This window comes from Megalobrama amblycephala, linkage group LG23 (genome assembly GCF_018812025.1).
Source record: "Megalobrama amblycephala isolate DHTTF-2021 linkage group LG23, ASM1881202v1, whole genome shotgun sequence".
In the NCBI taxonomy this organism is placed as follows: domain Eukaryota; kingdom Metazoa; phylum Chordata; class Actinopteri; order Cypriniformes; family Xenocyprididae; genus Megalobrama; species Megalobrama amblycephala.
In genome coordinates, this window is record NC_063066.1 from 14,014,830 (window position 1) to 14,032,021 (window position 17,192).

General features: G+C 36.4%; 1 protein-coding gene across 9 annotated transcripts in view; it reads left to right on the forward strand.

The window, feature by feature from the left end:
* Positions 1 to 385: 385 nt before the first annotated feature.
* diaph2 (diaphanous-related formin 2) overlaps positions 386 to 17,192 on the forward strand; it is a 441,980-nt gene continuing 425,173 nt past the window's right edge. For 2 of the 9 annotated variants that reach the window (XM_048176565.1, XM_048176564.1), the window contains exons 1-2: positions 554 to 742; positions 1,111 to 1,432. In XM_048176565.1, the coding sequence (XP_048032522.1) occupies positions 1,346 to 1,432 (87 nt within the window). In that variant the 5' untranslated portion in view covers positions 554 to 742; positions 1,111 to 1,345. Of the gene's footprint in view, positions 524 to 553; positions 743 to 1,110; positions 1,433 to 17,192 lie in introns of those variants that run through there. The other 7 variants (XM_048176559.1, XM_048176560.1, XM_048176557.1 and 4 more) reach the window with 4 other exon arrangements.

Genomic DNA, 17,192 nt, shown 5'->3' on the forward strand with positions numbered 1-17,192 from the left:
AAGCACTTGGAATTACACAAGATACACTTCTTATTGGTGTATTGCAGTTCTCATGTACAGATGTTTTATTTTTTTTGTGAAAATTAGGGGATTTTCCACATACATCAAACATTTTACATGTATTGTGCAACAAAAGAAAAAAACAAAGACATTAAAAATGATGAAAAGATGAAACATCACATGAATATCATGAATTAATTAAATGCATTAACGCAAGCATGCAGTTTTATATAGAAATTAAACGTTTTTTCATAATAATAATTGCTTTACACCAATAAACTGATTTGCACTGCTATACAAACAATGTTGAGCCAAGCCTATCCATATGCACGGCAGTCAGCTTTATAGTATAGTGAAAGTAGTCTCCACCCCACAAGCAGAGAAAGCCCGCCTCACATCCAGATGTACAGTTCAATTGTCCAATCAGTGCTGGATTTTTTCTACCATGTGACCATTTGTGAGCAGTTGGGAAGCGTCGATAGGCGGGGCATAGTGGGCCTGGCTCGTGCGTTTGGTTGTGCTGGTAAGCCTTGGATGAGATTTTCTGAGTTTTATATATCATTGTGTGACTATTTTGCTCTTTAATATTAATTCGCTATGTCCATGTAAGCGGACTTGGCGTTTAGAGTACATGTCTTTATTGTACACTTTTACTTTAAGCCTCATAGCGCTAGAATAACAGTTTCCTGTCTGAAAGTAACCGCCTGGATAGCAGCGGTCATTTCTCCTTTGAATAAAATCAGTTATGTGTTCATTTTACAAAATATCATGTTATATTGTATAAAACTCCCAGACCTCCTCTGATTTTTTTTCTTTTATGAGACACTGAAATATATTTAAACTGTAATAGACTTACTATATAATTGCTTGAATGTGACATTTCGTTAATTTATTAAATGCATTGTTAAAATGGCAATAGTGTGTCGACAGTTGACTTGTTTCAATGTTACAATGATGTATTAAAGTCGACAGAAGTTCACAAGCTCTGAACTGACAGCGTTTATACAGCTCTGTATTTTTTATTGCAGTTATTCCATGTGCTTTTATGTATTTCATATTATAAAACACTCCCGAAATGTTGTTTATAACATTGTAATTGGTTTTTGACAGACTCTGAGGAGCTGATTTGGACTGGAGTCACACCTTCTTTTTGGGACAACTTCATACACAGATGTTATCATAGTCTACTGGAGACGTGCATGGAATAGTTCTGGATCCAACTCATATTTTTGTGTTTTTCTTTATGGATGGCATGGCTTTTGAAGAAACGTGATTTCTCATAAGTGTTTACAAACTTGTGGGAAGTTAAGCGAAGGTACTGTTCAAGTGAAGTTTCATTGCAAACATGGATCAGCAGGCAGCTGGAGGGGAAGACCCAAATAAACCCTCCAAAAAGAAATCCAATGAGGATGAGAGTAAAAACAAAAAACTGGTATGTATTATAGCTTCAGAATTCATACTTAGTTATGTCACACAAAGTGTATGAGATTTTGTCTTTAGAGGGGTCATTCCACAACATGGGTGCCGCAAATGTTTATAACAAAATATTATTTCCAGTTTGTTCTATTTTTATCAGGTTTTCTTGTGCAAAAATGCATGAGAAGGAACACTTAAAAAAGTTTCTGTATTTTTGCTGATGTTTTTAGAGAATTGCCTATAACAACACAGAAGTTGGTGTCAGCTTGTTATTGTTAAAGCTATTGTTTACACGTTCATGAGGGACACAAAAGAACCCCTTTTTGTGCAGTGACCCAGTCACAGTTTTTTTTTTTAAACTCTACTTGCCTTTTCTCCCTATAGTATCCATCCAGACATTTTTTTTGTTTGTTTTTATCGATCAACAAAGTTTCTCTCAAACTTGGAGCATGTTTTCACTGGAAAAAAGATTAACAGGCTCAGTCGGCACTCTCTGGTCTCAGTCAGCTGTTGAACCTATCGGTGTATTACTTCACAGGACCCTGAACCTCATGATAATGTGCTGTCAAAACACTCTGTGAGTGTCAGTGGGGTCTGAAGTAGTGTTTGTGATAGCTGTGAACCTTCATGGATAGCTACGTTTATCGTGAAGTCTTAGTAGTGAAACTGGAACTGTTTGTTTCAGTTCATGCTGGCTGCCTTTTTGAAAGTTTTATAACGTGGAAAGTTTGCTGACATAGTGACCTCAGGGTGAAGAAAGTCCATGTGATACATAATGAAGTTATTTGTCTGCTGTGTACTATTTTTCTAGCATCAAGCTTATCAGTGGTGTCATGTGATTTTAAGAAAACTAGTGGCTAAGGTCAGTTGTAACGTTACAGTGTGTTGTTGGTTAGTAACGCGTGTTAGGTATTTGGTTTGATACAGAGCCAAGTATTTTAGTATTACCGTATGTCATGCCTGCGTGGAACTGATTACTTCATCGCTTTTGCACAGCCTTCTCATGTTTCATATGACACTTATGACCTGGGATTCATTTGCGTTGACTTCTAAATATGTAATGCTGGTTCTGGATGTAGGACAGTCTATTTAAAGTTGCCTCCTCATGAATGTATTAATTACTTTACAAGACTGCCTCACTTCCCAAAAGTTGTGGCCTTGACTGTAGACTTCACAAAGCAGTCTGAAAATGAAGATCATTTAGTCATCTTGTAAGGTCTTGGATAGAGCTTATCGTCACAGTAGGGTTCCAGATCAAGCGAGGTGAATGAGTGTCTAAGACTGTGTAATCCGCATACGCATTGCAACTTTGCTTAACAACTTGTCTTCAGTCAAATGAGCGTGTCCCGTACCAACATCATAATGACAGTGCTTTTTCACTGTCTGCAGGAATCCATCCTTTTATGAGCTCCATTTATTTTGTGGAATGTAAACCTTTGGGAGCCAAATGGAGATTTTCTAATAGCTGGTGTGTAGTTGAACACTGAAAGTAGTGTGGTAGGGATATTACCACAAACTTTTTTTTTTTGTGTCCCAGACTGCCTAAAATTCTGAGGCATATGGGTGTGTTTACTTGTTTATGATTATCCTTTTATTCCCAGGGAACGGCTAGGATGCCTCCATGAGTGGAGAGGGTGTGGCTTGTGAAGTTGAAAACACCCCACATTTTGGGTGTGTCTTAATCAGCTCTATAGTTTAGTAGTCAGGGCACTGATAAGGCAGTTGGCCATTTTAAGGGCTGTCTCAATTGCAAAATCCTTCTAGTGCACTGAAAAGTTTGCTCCCTAAAAAGTCCCACAATGCACATTGAAAACCAGGGAGCATCGATGCACACATGTTCCATGCAATAGAAAACCAAACCATTATTTAATTATATTTCGGCATAAACATACATCACTAGACGCACATAATGTAGCTAACATTTATGTCTGAAATGTTGCAGGGACATGTAACAATCAAAGTATTTATTATACTATGTACTAAGCACTTTTAAATAACAATTATTATCATAAAGATATCTGTGCTGCTGTTGTTCATAAATACCAGTAGGGAAGTTGTACGTTGAAGATGTTGCCATGTCGCCGGAAATAGAGCCATCATTGTCCCAATGTGTAGTGAGTTAGGGTCCTTACCAGTGCCTGAAATTAATGTATGAGATATACCCTTTTTCTAGTGCAGTGGTTCTCATCCAGGGGCCACACCTACAAGGAGGCCTCAGCACATTTCTGAGGGGGCTGCAAGATGGTTTAAGGGTGTTTGTTTAAAATAAGCTAAAACAGCAACTCAACAACTGTCATTTTTAAAGGGATAGTTCACCCAAAATTGAAAATTTGATGTTTATCGGCTTACCCCCAGCGCATCCAAGATGTAGGTGTCTTTGTTTCTTCAGCAGAACACAAATTATGTTTTTTACCTCCAACCGCTGCCATCTGTTAGTCTTATAATGCCAGTGGATGGGAACTCGTACAATAAGAGTCTAAAACACTTCCATAGACAAATCCATATTAAACCCTGCGGCTCATTACAACACACTGATGCCCTAAGACACGAAACGATCGGTTTGTGCGAGAAACCGAACAGTATTTATATAATTTTTTACCTCTAAAACACCACAATGTCCAACTGCATTCATCACTCGATTCGTGAGGTCTGATCGCGCTCTGACAACGGCAGTGATGTCTCGCACATATACTTCAATGAGCGCGAGACATCACTGCCGCTGTCAGAGCGCGATCAGACATCACCAAGCGAATGCTGAAGGCAGTGGTGTATTAGAGGTAAAAATGATATAAATACTGTTCAGTTTCTCGCACAAACTGATCGTTTCGTGTCTTAAGACATCAATGTGTTGTCACGAGCCGCAGGGTTTAATTTGGATTTGTCTGTCGTGTTTTATTTACTCTTATAGTCCAAGTTCCCGCTGACTTACATTATAACACTGACAGACGGCAGCGGTTAGAGTTAAAAATCATCATTTGTGTTCTACTGAAGAAACAAAGACACCTACATCTTGGATGCTCTGGGGGTAAGCAAATAAACATCAAATTTTCATTTTTGAGTGAACTATCCCTTTAAGAACTAGGGCTCCCAGGATAATGTATATGATGGATTTTTAAAAGTGTGATTTCTAGACCAGGGAAAGGCATAATTTCTGTAATGAATATACACTGTTGTTTAAAAGTTTGTGGTTGGTTAGTTTTTTTTATTTAATGTTTTTAAAAGAAGCCTCTTATGCTCAGTAAAAACATTAATATTGTGATTATTATTACAGTTTACAATAACTATTTTCTCTTATATTTTAGAATGTTACTTATTCCTCTGATGGGAATGCTTCATAATATCATGCTAATATGCTGATTTGGTGCTCAAGAAACATTTCTTATTGTTATCAATGTTGAAAACAGGATTCCCCCCAGGATTCTTATTTGACATAGATTTTTTGTTACGATGCAAAAGTCTGCTGTCACTTTTGATCAGTTTAATCAATGCATCCTTGCTGAATAAAAGTATTATTTAAAAAGAAAATCTTACTGACCCTAAACTTTTAAATGGTAGTGTAATTATTTCTAGTTATATCAAGCTCCACGAGAACTAAATTGTTAATAGGTAGATATTGCTGAGAAATTGCTATTTGCAGAAAAAAATAACTGAGAATCACTGAATGTTGAGGCTTCCACACACTCAAACTTGACCCAACCCAGTCAGTCCTTAATGCTGATGTCACTCTATAATACACTAGTGATCTCACTATTGCACATCCTGTTGCTTTTTTGGTGCCAGGCATGTTCTCTGTTGCTTAACTTTTCTGCGCACATAAGACATTGAGAACTTCTGCTATTACACTATAGCTTTTGGCAAAATTAAGGAACTCATGCACCTAAAGTGTGATGAAGTTTTGGGTTTTTAGCCTTCTCTCTGTAATAAGTTTGTCTCTATAGCACCCATTATGGTAAATTGCATTTTTTTTGTCAGTAGATATATAACAGAAATGTTGGCATATTTGGTTGTAGTTTATTGTATGATTTCTCTGGATAGTAGAGTATTTGGGATAGATAGAATGGAGTGTCACAGCTGTCTGTGACAGCTTTAAGCGGGGTAGCACTTCATGCCTAGAGGGAAGGTTAATACTTAATGTAACAAAGTTTTTAATGTCTGTTAGGAGATTCAAAGTGAAAACCTTATATGGCTTACTGTTTTCAGCAAACGTCTCTTTAAAAAATTCTTAAGAGTGCTGACAGTGACAAAGCATTGATCACAGATTTTCAGGGGGCTGAGATAAAAGACAGGGTCTAGCAGTAGCAATGTTTGTGGTAAATGAGAATTTTTAAAAAAACAACAAAGTTGTCTTTTTAAATTAGAATTATGCACAAATATTTATGCAGTGACCTAAAATAACATTTACAGTAACATACAGCCACAAAGCAACCAGAAGTCATTCTTTGTCAGTGGGAGTTGGCGATTTGAGTAATAGCATTCATTGGCCATAGAATGCAGGTGTGTCTAGCAATTCGACAAAGTTGTTTTTAATCGATTTGAATGAATGATGCAATGACACGTTCATAAAGACTTCATTATTATATGAATCATTGTTTTTGAACAAATCTCTTGAATGATTAAATGACAACTACATTTTTTTTTTAAGTCACTTGTTTTTGTTCATTCATTTATTTATTTAAGCGAGACAAAGCACATTAATTAACAGTATAAAATACAAACTGTAAACATACCTTATTATAGCAATATTGCTACTTTAGGGTGTACTCACACTAGGCTCTCTGAACTGTGCCCGAGCGCATTTGACTAGTGTGATCGCTCCGCACTGTGTCCGGGCGCGGTTCGTTTAGCCATCCGTGGCCCACTTGGAAGAGGTGGGCCAGAGCACGGTTCAGTTGGGCTCGAGCACGGTACGCATGCTGTGTCAGCGCTAACTGTGCCAGAGCACGGAACAGCTACTATTTTCGTGTGCACTACTGTCATCATTATGATGGCAAACATCTTTTTTACTACTTGGATAGTACACTTTCCAATTAATGTAATTAATTAAGAGTGTATGGGTTTATAATGGGTCTAATTCTCAACTTATTGATGATCAGGAATTGTAGTTTGCGAGAACAACTTCAAATTCCTCCATTAACACCAGCCTTCGTAATAATCTTCTGATACGTGCAGCACAATCAAGTGAAAATTGCTGCACAGCATAAATGATAAATACATTTGGCAGTATCTTAGCGAAAGTGCGTTTCTTCCTGTCTTCTTCCATAAAAAAAGTTGCATCATATATGGCGTAAGCATGCTCCATCCTGGAACGTTAAGTGCAAGAGTGTGGGCCAGCAAGGGAGTGGGGAGGGTGGAACAATCATGCTCAGGCTCGATTCAAGGCAACCATACCTAGTGTGAGTACACCCTTACATCCATAGTCTCCAGGTAAAACAAACAAAGACAGCAGAGAAAATACTGTAACAGGCACAACAAGCTCACTTTCGCAATGCACGAAATTTAGGAAAAAATATAAATATTGAATTGGTTCTGGTGTTTATATGAATGCATCTCAGTCAATAAAAGTTTCTATGGCATTTTATTTTCCTCTTACCTCTGTATAAAGTAGTGTTTATAAGCACAGCGCTGCTTTGTGCTAACCAAGGAAACTGGATCGCTGCATTCCCTTAAGCGCCACCTACTGTCAGAGAGTGAATTTGCATTTTCATTAGGTCCGTCTGCTGTTTTTGTTTTGTGTATGTCATATGTAGCATAATTGGTCAAAGTTAAAGTCAGACCATTCACTTTTTTTTTCTTTAAATCTTGAAATTAAATAATCTAATTTAACCAGTAACCAAAAAATGTTCATGCTACATGTGTGTAGCATCTTTGTTTGGAGTGTGAATGCAGTGGCAGCCCTAAAAATACTGATACTGTGTGGTTGAAAAGACTGTTTTCGTAACTACTTAATAAGAGACATACCGAATTGTTATCGTTTAGGAATGAGATCGCGTGGATGTTTGAATCGAGATTGCGATCTTTTAACGCTTAATTGTGCAGCTGTAAGTAGTTTATTTATTAGTATTTTTATTTGGTAATTTTAAATTATTGGTATCAGACGAAAATCAGAGTTTTTCAATTTTTTACCAATATCATATTTATTTAATATTAATTGTGTACTACTGTTATGTAAAATTGGCGTTACCTGGGCTTTACTTAAAAAAATATGATTCATAGTGCACAGATTACTAGTTTACCAGATTACTAAGAGTACTGTTGGTTAGGGCTGGGCGATATATCGCATGAGATTGTCACGTGCATTTCGTCAGTAAAGCCGGTTCCCTGATTACCGCTAAATTGCCATCACCTGCTTTCAAATGGAGCGGCATTTAATAGACAGAGCCGTAGTTCACTGACAAGCTACGTAATATCACGTTCATTATCGAAGGCGATTCATCTGCGATAATGAACGCGATATTGCATGGCTTGTCAGTGATCTACGGCTCTGTCTATTAAATGGCACTCCATTTGAAAGCAGGTGATGGCGATTTAGCTGTAATCAGGGAACCGGCTTTACTGACGAAATTCGCGTGACAATCGCATGCAATATATTGCCCTGCCCTACTGTTGGTTACAGTTACATCCCTTTTTTTTAACAGTTTATTTGTGAAAAATACTATAAATATTATGTAAAATATAAATTTCATTGCAGAATTTGTCACGCATGTGTTATTTACTAACTTCTTTATATATATATAGAAACAGAATAACATCGGCCGATGTCAATGCTGATACCGATAGCTGATTATTCAGAATTATATCGGCCAATGCAGATACCGATAGTTTGATTTTTCTTAAGGAAACAAAATCTCTCCCAAATAATGCTGCAAACTATACAGGGAACCCTCTCATTTGATGCACTGTAATATTAGAGGTTAAAGTTAACAACAGATCTATTATATTCAGCTGCTATTTATTTTCAGATATAATAATTACACTCAAATAAAAACTGAAATGTTTGTGTACAACTCACTTGCACACAAGGTAGTTTTTATAAGCTCTTGTCTTCATGGCAGATTTATTCAAACATATAATTAACAGTAAATAAGCTCCTCTCTAGTGTTTTTATAGCTAACAAAGGAGCTGTGAACACTGGAAAAAAGGTAAATGTGACGTTATGTGACATATTGTTCACAAGCTGTTTTATTGACGTCTTTCCGTGGTTCAAACACAGATTAAGTGATTACATGACACATGAGGCATGATACATTCCGGTAAGTTGTACTGTTTCTTTCAACATACCTTTTGATGTTCATGCATGTTTTTCGAGATATAACTTATAGTAATATGGAAGAAAAGACTCATGCTCCGCACTGTCGCTAACACTACAGCGATCTGTCACATCACATTTAAGAGCGTCAAAATGCTATTGTTTGAATTTTATGATAAAATGGACAGAATAGAGCCTGCTTAACGTCACTATTTTTTAACTGTTATTGCATTATTGTTGCGTTAACTAAATTCAGCACAGGAGAGATTTTCTTCACACAAAGTATGAGTTGCAGTCTGAACACGTTTTTCTCCACCCTTTTGATTGACAGGATACAATCGACCCTGATCATCAGTTGTTTTTAAACAACTGTAGTGATAATAATAGCTTTTATATTTGTTTAAATTCTATACATTTAAAGACTGTAAAAAGCTGTGACCAGTTATGCGGTCAGCCACCAGTATCGTTGGGGAATGCCTACTAGCGACCAACATATCTGATGACCTTATTGTAAACTGGCTTAACTGTGGGGGTGGACACAATTTATGGGAAACTTATGTGTTTCCAATAGATTTCAGCATTAAATATGTATGTATATTAATTTGAATGAAAGCCATCTCTGGTTTTATGATAAATCTGTCCTAAGCTGGATTAGAGAAAGGTTATAACCTCTTGAGCATGCTAAGCGTTATCACTGAGCGTTAGATTTCTGTAATGCACTGGGGCTAATCTTTACAGTCAGCCCCAGGATCAGACCCAAGAAGAGAAAAAGGAGGCAAGAGGAAGGACTAAGAATGCAGCATTTGATTATAGCATTTAGAGAGGAAATGACATCATGGAGCTTCTGTTGATGCCGTAAATAAAGGCAAACAGTTTTGGCACTTCAAGTTCTGTTCTGTTTTCTTATGTAATGTTGACACACCAAAGTTTGTTATTCTGTAAGTTGGTTCTTTTTATGCATTAGACTTTCAGTGTGAAAGAAAGCAGGTTTTGAATTTATGGAATGAATTCCTCACTAGTCTTCTAGCTGAGTCTAATTAGGGTACCAGATGAATTCATGGAAGTGGAATTCTAACCAGCGCGTTTCCTCAAAAGGCATTCTTGAGTACGGACTGAATGGAAGTTTACCTCCAATAAATTCCATTGCAAAATGAATGAAACTCCTAAAATAGAACATAAGCCTGGCTGCCGTTATGTAACATACCGTAACGGAGCACAGATTAGTGCGGACGATTTGTACAGCATGTCCTTGTGTAGTTGTGCTGTAAGTGACGTATACTGTGTTTGTTGTGAAAGCCAGTGACCCTGAAAACTTAGATCATCTACCTGAGTTTTAATAAAGGAAGAGCTGAATTGGACAGGAGGTGATGTGGAGACCTTGGCTGTTCATCATTATTCAAAACTGAGGTGTGAATGGGCAGATTAAATGTGTGAAACAGACTTGAATCATTCCTCAGCACTGCTGTTTTGTTCACATGAAGACATGTGAAAATCAGTGGTGTGTGGTGCAGTTGGGTGTATTTCACTCCACATACAGTATTAAAAAACAGTGTTGATCAGCTTGGGTGTGTTGAAGTACATATTGTTCAAATAACCTTAGCTTTTTTCTTGTTTATTTTTTCTTTTCTTATCTGAGGCAGCTGTTGTTAGTTTCCCTAGAACAAATGTAACTACTCTGTTGGGACTTTGAAAGTTTTTGGCCAGTCTGTTCTCCCAGGACAAGTTAAAAATACTGACTGTAGTGTTTGTTTGGCCGTGACTCGTCAAGGTTGTTTAAATTCATCATTAATACTCATGTAATGAATGACAATCTGTATGTGTACCGCACTAAACAAAAAATATATCTTGGAACTTGGGCACTTTTTATTCCCATGCTGTCATGCAGTCAAGCAGCTATGTCCAATTGAAGCACTGTTGTTACTGATACTCTACACTCTTGAAAAAATAAATAAATGCTGGGATAAAAACAGCCCAAGTTGGCTGTTTTAACCCAGCGGTTGGGTTAAATGTTTGCACAACATGCTGGGAAGTTCTAAACCAACTATTGTTTAAAAATTACTATATGGCTGGCTTAAAGGTGCAATATGTAATATTTTTGCATTAAAATATCCAAAAACCACTAGGCCAGTGTTATATTTTGTTCACTTGAGTACTTACAATATCCCAAATGTTTCCAACTATTTGTAAATCGTGAGAAAATTGCAATTTTAACCAAGGCACCGGGACGTGTGAGGAGTCACCTGTCAATTGCGTCATACCCGCGTTACTCTCAGTTTCCGGTTTTACTTTGTAGAAACCATGGAAACACCAAAGACGCTTTAAAATATTACATGTTTTAATAGACAAGGGAACATCTGTTTTGATATATTTATAGACAGAAAACAAATTGTTGTTATAGCTCAACACGTTTAGTCTTATTGTTTAAATCAATTTTCTTGATTTTTTTCGAGTGCCATGCTTTAGCATGCCTCAGAGAAAAACACTATTTTGTCAAGTAGCTAAACATAACATAATCAGATGCAGCTTTATTTTTATTAACAGTAATACATAATTTTCTCCATCATACAGTACGTTTTAAAATTAATTACATGCCATTTATCAACACAAGACTAATGTTTAATATGATATTCTAAAATCGATCTAGCTTACTGCAGTGTGTAACAGTGTCTCACAGCAGCCACCGAGCGAACACACAGAGTAACGTTATAACATTTTCAACACACTCAAATGTATCTAATGATAAACAGAGCGGAAGCAGCGCCGGCGACTGTGTCAAAATAAAAGTTTTGCAGCTCGTGAGTCGTGTGTTGCGCAATCGCTCCAGCGGCCTCGTTCAGCTCCCACAACACTCGGTCCTGCTCTGCTTCATACTACAGTAACGTTAGTAATCTCATCCATGAACATGATTTCTTCCCGACTCCAATCCCTATTCTTTTGCACCATCCGTTGAGATGGAGACCACATGTCCCAAGATTCCGCTCTAAATCTTGGCGTCATCAAGCTACGCCTTTGTTTTGAAAAGGCTTCTAGCAACCTCTAGCAGACAAAATTATTACATGTTGTACCTTTAAATAATAAATGTTTATTGTTTTCTTATTTTTCATTAAACTTATTAATTCAGTTCATTTATTAAACATATTAATAAATGTCAATTTCCATCATGTTTTGGGTTCATTTTAAGCAAGCAATACAGTCATTTTTTAAACAATAGTTGAGTTAAATAAAACTACCCAGCAGGTTGGGCAAACATTTAACCCAACCACTTGGTTAAAACAATCACCGGGTTTGTCCATTTTCAATCCAACTTGGGTTGTTTTTAACCCAGCATTTTTGGAGTGTATTATATTTCTATATTATCTATACAGAAAATATTTTGTAGTAATATGGGTTATTTTTTTATATTAGCATGCAAATAATGGTCATCTTAAATGTTTTCACATGCAGTTCAAGAATAAGTCAGCTTACTGCAAGTGAGAACCTCACTGTGGTAGATCTGCATTTTGTGGCTAACACAGATGAACGGTCATGAGTTAAAAAGGGACGCTGCATTCGCAATGTCCAGACATAGACATTGTGGCTACAACATCAGGTTAATATTATCTACCACATAGAACGTATAATATATTGTAGATTTGTTTGTTTGCAGGTCTGATCGCTCTTGTGTAACTTTTGAGGTTAGCGTTGTACAAGCACGTATATCCAATGGGGTTCAAAAGTCTGAGAACATGCTTTTAAAGTCTGAGAAAATGATTCTATTCTATTTATTATTTTATTTATTTTATTTACAAATTATATTATCTGAGTGAAAAATTAATATGCATTTTGGAATGTCTTTGTGGTTTATTTTTCTTAATTTAATAACTCCCATACATTTGTAAAACAAACTGACAATCATGTGATGCAGTATTATTTTATTATTATTTATATATTATTATAGTATTTATTAATATTTTGATTTGGCTTTTATTTTTATATTTTCAGATTTAGTTTTAATTTTAGTAATTTTAGGTGCTTTTGTCATCATTCGTTTTTTAAAATATTTTTAATTTAGATTTATTTTATTTTAGTTTTAGATTTTTTTTGTGAAAACTTCCAGGTTTAAATTAGAATCCCAGATTTTTTAATGGTGTCCCACTTTTGAACCCCAATATAAATGGTTTGAGTTTGAGGGGGTTTGTGGGGTATCTCAGAGAAACCTACAGGAAATGGAACACATGTTGAGTGTCTCATTGCTCACAGGAAGTGAAGAAGGGAAGTGCTTTAGTTACACGGGGGGGAAGCACAGCTTAATGATTCTGACATCATCTTTCAGACAGATGTTTCTGGCAAGTTTCCAACACTCCCTTCACAACGCTCACATTGTCACATGACATGAGGTGCCCATACATATCAGTTGAATTAGAGCTCAGAATACTTAATGTTGTGATTTCTGAGGGGGTTCTCTGTCTTGAATCAATCACATGGGATGACTGTCCAAAGAAAGCTGTTCACACCAACATGTTTCAGAGAAACATAAACATTGGCTCAGTTTTCCTGAAATAACCAACACACCAAAGGTTTTTCCCATGTTAAGGCAATAGAGCTCTTGGAATGGGTTGTTTGATGAGGGCCCCTCCAGTATTTTGAAGTCATTAGTCATTCCTGCATTGTGCTGCACAAAGGCAAATCCCCTGAAAATTAGATTCTGGTTCATATGTTTTTTATTTATTTATTTATTTATTTATTTTTTAAGATGCTAGCATGTTCACGTCATAGTAAATGAGTCTGTTTGTTGCATGTTGAGAACAGTGCAGCTTTGTTTGGGCAGATGTATTAATAGAGAAAGGGTCTGTTCATTAAGTCAGAGGCATCTAGGAGCATATACAGATTTAGACCTCAATGATGGTTATGAGCTGAATCAAAGGCTGGTTCACACTGTGCGATTTTGGCCACGATTTGGTCGTCTGAGACAAATTTTGCAAATCTTAAAAGATTCCTATAATCCTAGCCTAAAATCTGTTGTCTTTAATCGCTAGTTTGACGTTCACCGACAGCCGATTAATGACCGTTGCGATCAAATTTTACCTCCGACGAAATTCTGGCAGTGTCAGAAGATTTGGCGCACAGTCCTCCAGTGTGACTTCTCCTACGACGAACGTCAAAATGTCTTTGTTTTTCAAGACAAGCCGTGATCAAAATTAATGATAGAGATGTCGTTGTTAGCCACCATTTCAGTCCCGTGTGTTCTGCTCTGCCTTTGAATCAACCTTCCTATTCTGACAATGTCACCAGTGCTTTTTTTTGTAAACTCCTCCTCTCCAGCCAGTATACCCCTTCCATTTTCGTATAACTTTTTAATTGTTTTTTTGTTTTTGATAAAATCAAGTCCTGTCTTGTTGTATTTATTTGTATTTATAAATACCCCCCTTGGATATCTTTTTTACTTGGAAATCAGTTTATGGAATTAAAATGGGTTGTGTTTAATTTTGGCTTTAAATTGTGGAATAGCACAAGGTGTGCGTGTGTGTGTGTGTGTGTGTGTGTGTGTGCGCGTGAGTTTTTGTGACACATCAGGACACAAATTTGTATAATGACATTTTTCAAAAGGCTTATAAATCATACAGAATGAGTTTTTTTTTGAGAAAGTAAAAATGTGCACAGTTTTCAGTGATGGTAGTTTTAGGTATAGGGTTGGTGTAGGGCAATAGAAAATACGGTTTGCACAGTATAAAAACCATTACGCATATGGGATGTCCTCACAATTCACAAAAACAAACCTGTGTGTGTGTGCATGTGTGAATTCTGAAGGAAGAGATGAAGCATCATTTTTTTGAGGTTAAGGACTACATTTACTTTTATGTTGAAACTCTGATCAGTCCATTAGCAAACTGAACTCAAGCTCACTCTTCTTGATCAAGAGGAAAGATCAAATATCTCAGTTTAACTTGCTGTTTTGTGTCAAGAATTTATTGTAGACTAAAAGGATTATTGTTAATTTTAATGGTAATTATATTAACACTGAATGTGATTACCTTCCTCCCACATGTATAATTATTTGTGCATTCATCAAACTGCACTTGCCCTAGGTTAATGGTAGGTTTTATATTTATTGTGTGGACTTCCCAAAGCAACAGTGTTTTTTTTTTTAATTAAATTTTTTTTGAGGTTACATTATCAGAGTCTCTCATGAGATTTGTTGCTTGGTTTAAAAGGTTCATTGTACTACATACTATGTAATAGTTAGTGATTTGCACAAAAATTGTTGACAAGTTCTTGTGACACAAAAAGTGTGACCTTGGTTGGCCGTGTGATGTGGTGAGAGGACAGCTCGGCACATAATAAAGTCTTTGTTCCAGTAGCAAAGTTATCATTCATCTCTAGAGTCTATTCAGCTTTAGTCAATCTGCACATTTCTAAATTAAAACTAAGCTCAAGCCACAAGGCACACCAGAAACAATTACATTATCTGCGATGATGAAACCCGTTAAACTGCGTTGACATCAGTTACTAGAAATTGCAATCTTTTTGTCTTGAATTCAGGGATATCCAGGACAAAGTCTAAGTGTACTGTATCTTGCAAGCCATGATAAATGTTGGAGTTCAGGGTTTCCCTAAACTGGGGTTTATGAGGGAACTGGGGTTTGTGAGTTGATAAAGCTAATAATTACTTAAAAAATGTCAAATTTAATGTAAATAAATAATTTTAAAATGCAAAGTCAAACTACAACACTATTATGTGTTTACCAGCATAAAATCTCTGGGGGGGTACTTCAAGTAAATATTTTAGGTCAGGGATTCAGCTGACAAAAAAGTTAGGGAATCCCTACTGTAGTGGAAATAAATACCAGTCAGAAGTTTGAACACACTTACTCCATTCTATTTTCAACATTCTAGAATTGTAGTAAAGCCATTAAATCAATGAAATAATACAAATATTAAAATTAAAGTATGGATATGTTGTGACCAAAAATTACATTTTAGCTTCTTCATAGTCAGCTTTTGTCTAGATATGCAAACTAAAATAATCCATGTTTTTTCAAAATCGTTTTACAGAAAATCATGTCTTAATGTTTTAAAGCCCTCAGAGAGCAAGCCAAAAGTGTCTGAGGCTTGATGTTTTGGTAGCGTCTTCCTCTGACATTGACATCACTGTTCATAAGATAAATCTAGTTACATGTATAATGCATGATACTTTTTGTTTTTTTTTGTCCGTTATGGAATTTGACAGATCTCAGATGTGGCTATGTATGAAATATTGTTGTATAAAGATTCCTTCAAAAAGTTCTACTTTCTTTGTGTTCCTTAGTTTGAAAAAATAAAATAAAATAAAATAAATAAATGCATAGTTTGTAGTGACCTGAGGGTATATACCGACAGACTTTTCATTTTTGCGTGAAATATTCTTTTGAACTTTAATATCAAAAAGTTTTTCAGATCTTGAGAAACTAATTCAGTCCAAGTGCATCCAAACTTTTGGCTGAACGTGTACATGAGTGGTTTTTTTTATTAGAGAATCTAGAGCTAACTTGACTATGAATGCATGACATTATATTATGCATAGAAACTTACCAAACTCTACCATTTCCCCCCATTTTCTCTGACTAGTGGTGTCTAGTTTATAACTGGGTCACTGTATGATTATGATCTGATTTGTATAACCACACTACATGCAATGGTGAAGTGAATTGTCAAGCCTGAGATGAGCAACAGTAGAAAAAGACATAGAAAAAGGTTGAGGGAAAACAGGGAGGAGACCGAAAAGTGAAAGTAACTTTTGACAGTGGCTGAGTGCAAAGGATTGTTATTTTACGTGTATTTGAGTTGAACACCACCGTTGACATCACCGTTCCTTCTCCTGAAGTGAAAGAGTTGACACAGGCTTCCCCTCTGTTTGGGGGAGAACCACTGAAAGCCAAACACCGGAAAGAGCTTAAGTCTTGTATATCATTAGACAGATTACATCTGCAGGCCCTGACTTATCTGGCTATACTCAGATAAGCCATGGATTGAAAATGTAGTCAAAAGATTTCGGCCACCCCTTCTGCTGAACGTTCCCACTTTGCCTCATTGCAAAAATGATGATGTACATTACAGTCACATACATAGATATATGAGGCCTGCTGCAGTATCACTGCAGAGATGGCAAACAGGCATGTCTGGCATCACCCCAGACTCCCCAGCAGAGCTATAAGATGCCAGCTTCTGCAAACTGTGTGTTGTGCTGTTTTCCCAATGAAAATTGATGGCCGTTTCTCAGTTTTATATTGGCTAATATGAGTTGCAGATAACATCACAGCTGAATGTGCATTTTGGCATGTTAATGTCAACGTTTAAAGCAAGGCAGATTGAATTATAGTTGTTTTCTGTGGCCATTTTCACTTAAGTGAACTCTTAGTACAGGGATATTACACATTAGTTGTGCATCTAATGCAAATTAATGAATAAAAGCTTTGACTTAAACTCATTTTTCAAGTAGTAAGCCTGTGTATTATACAGACAGGTAGAAATGTATTATTATTTGCACCAATAAGCACCAATAAGCCGATAATTA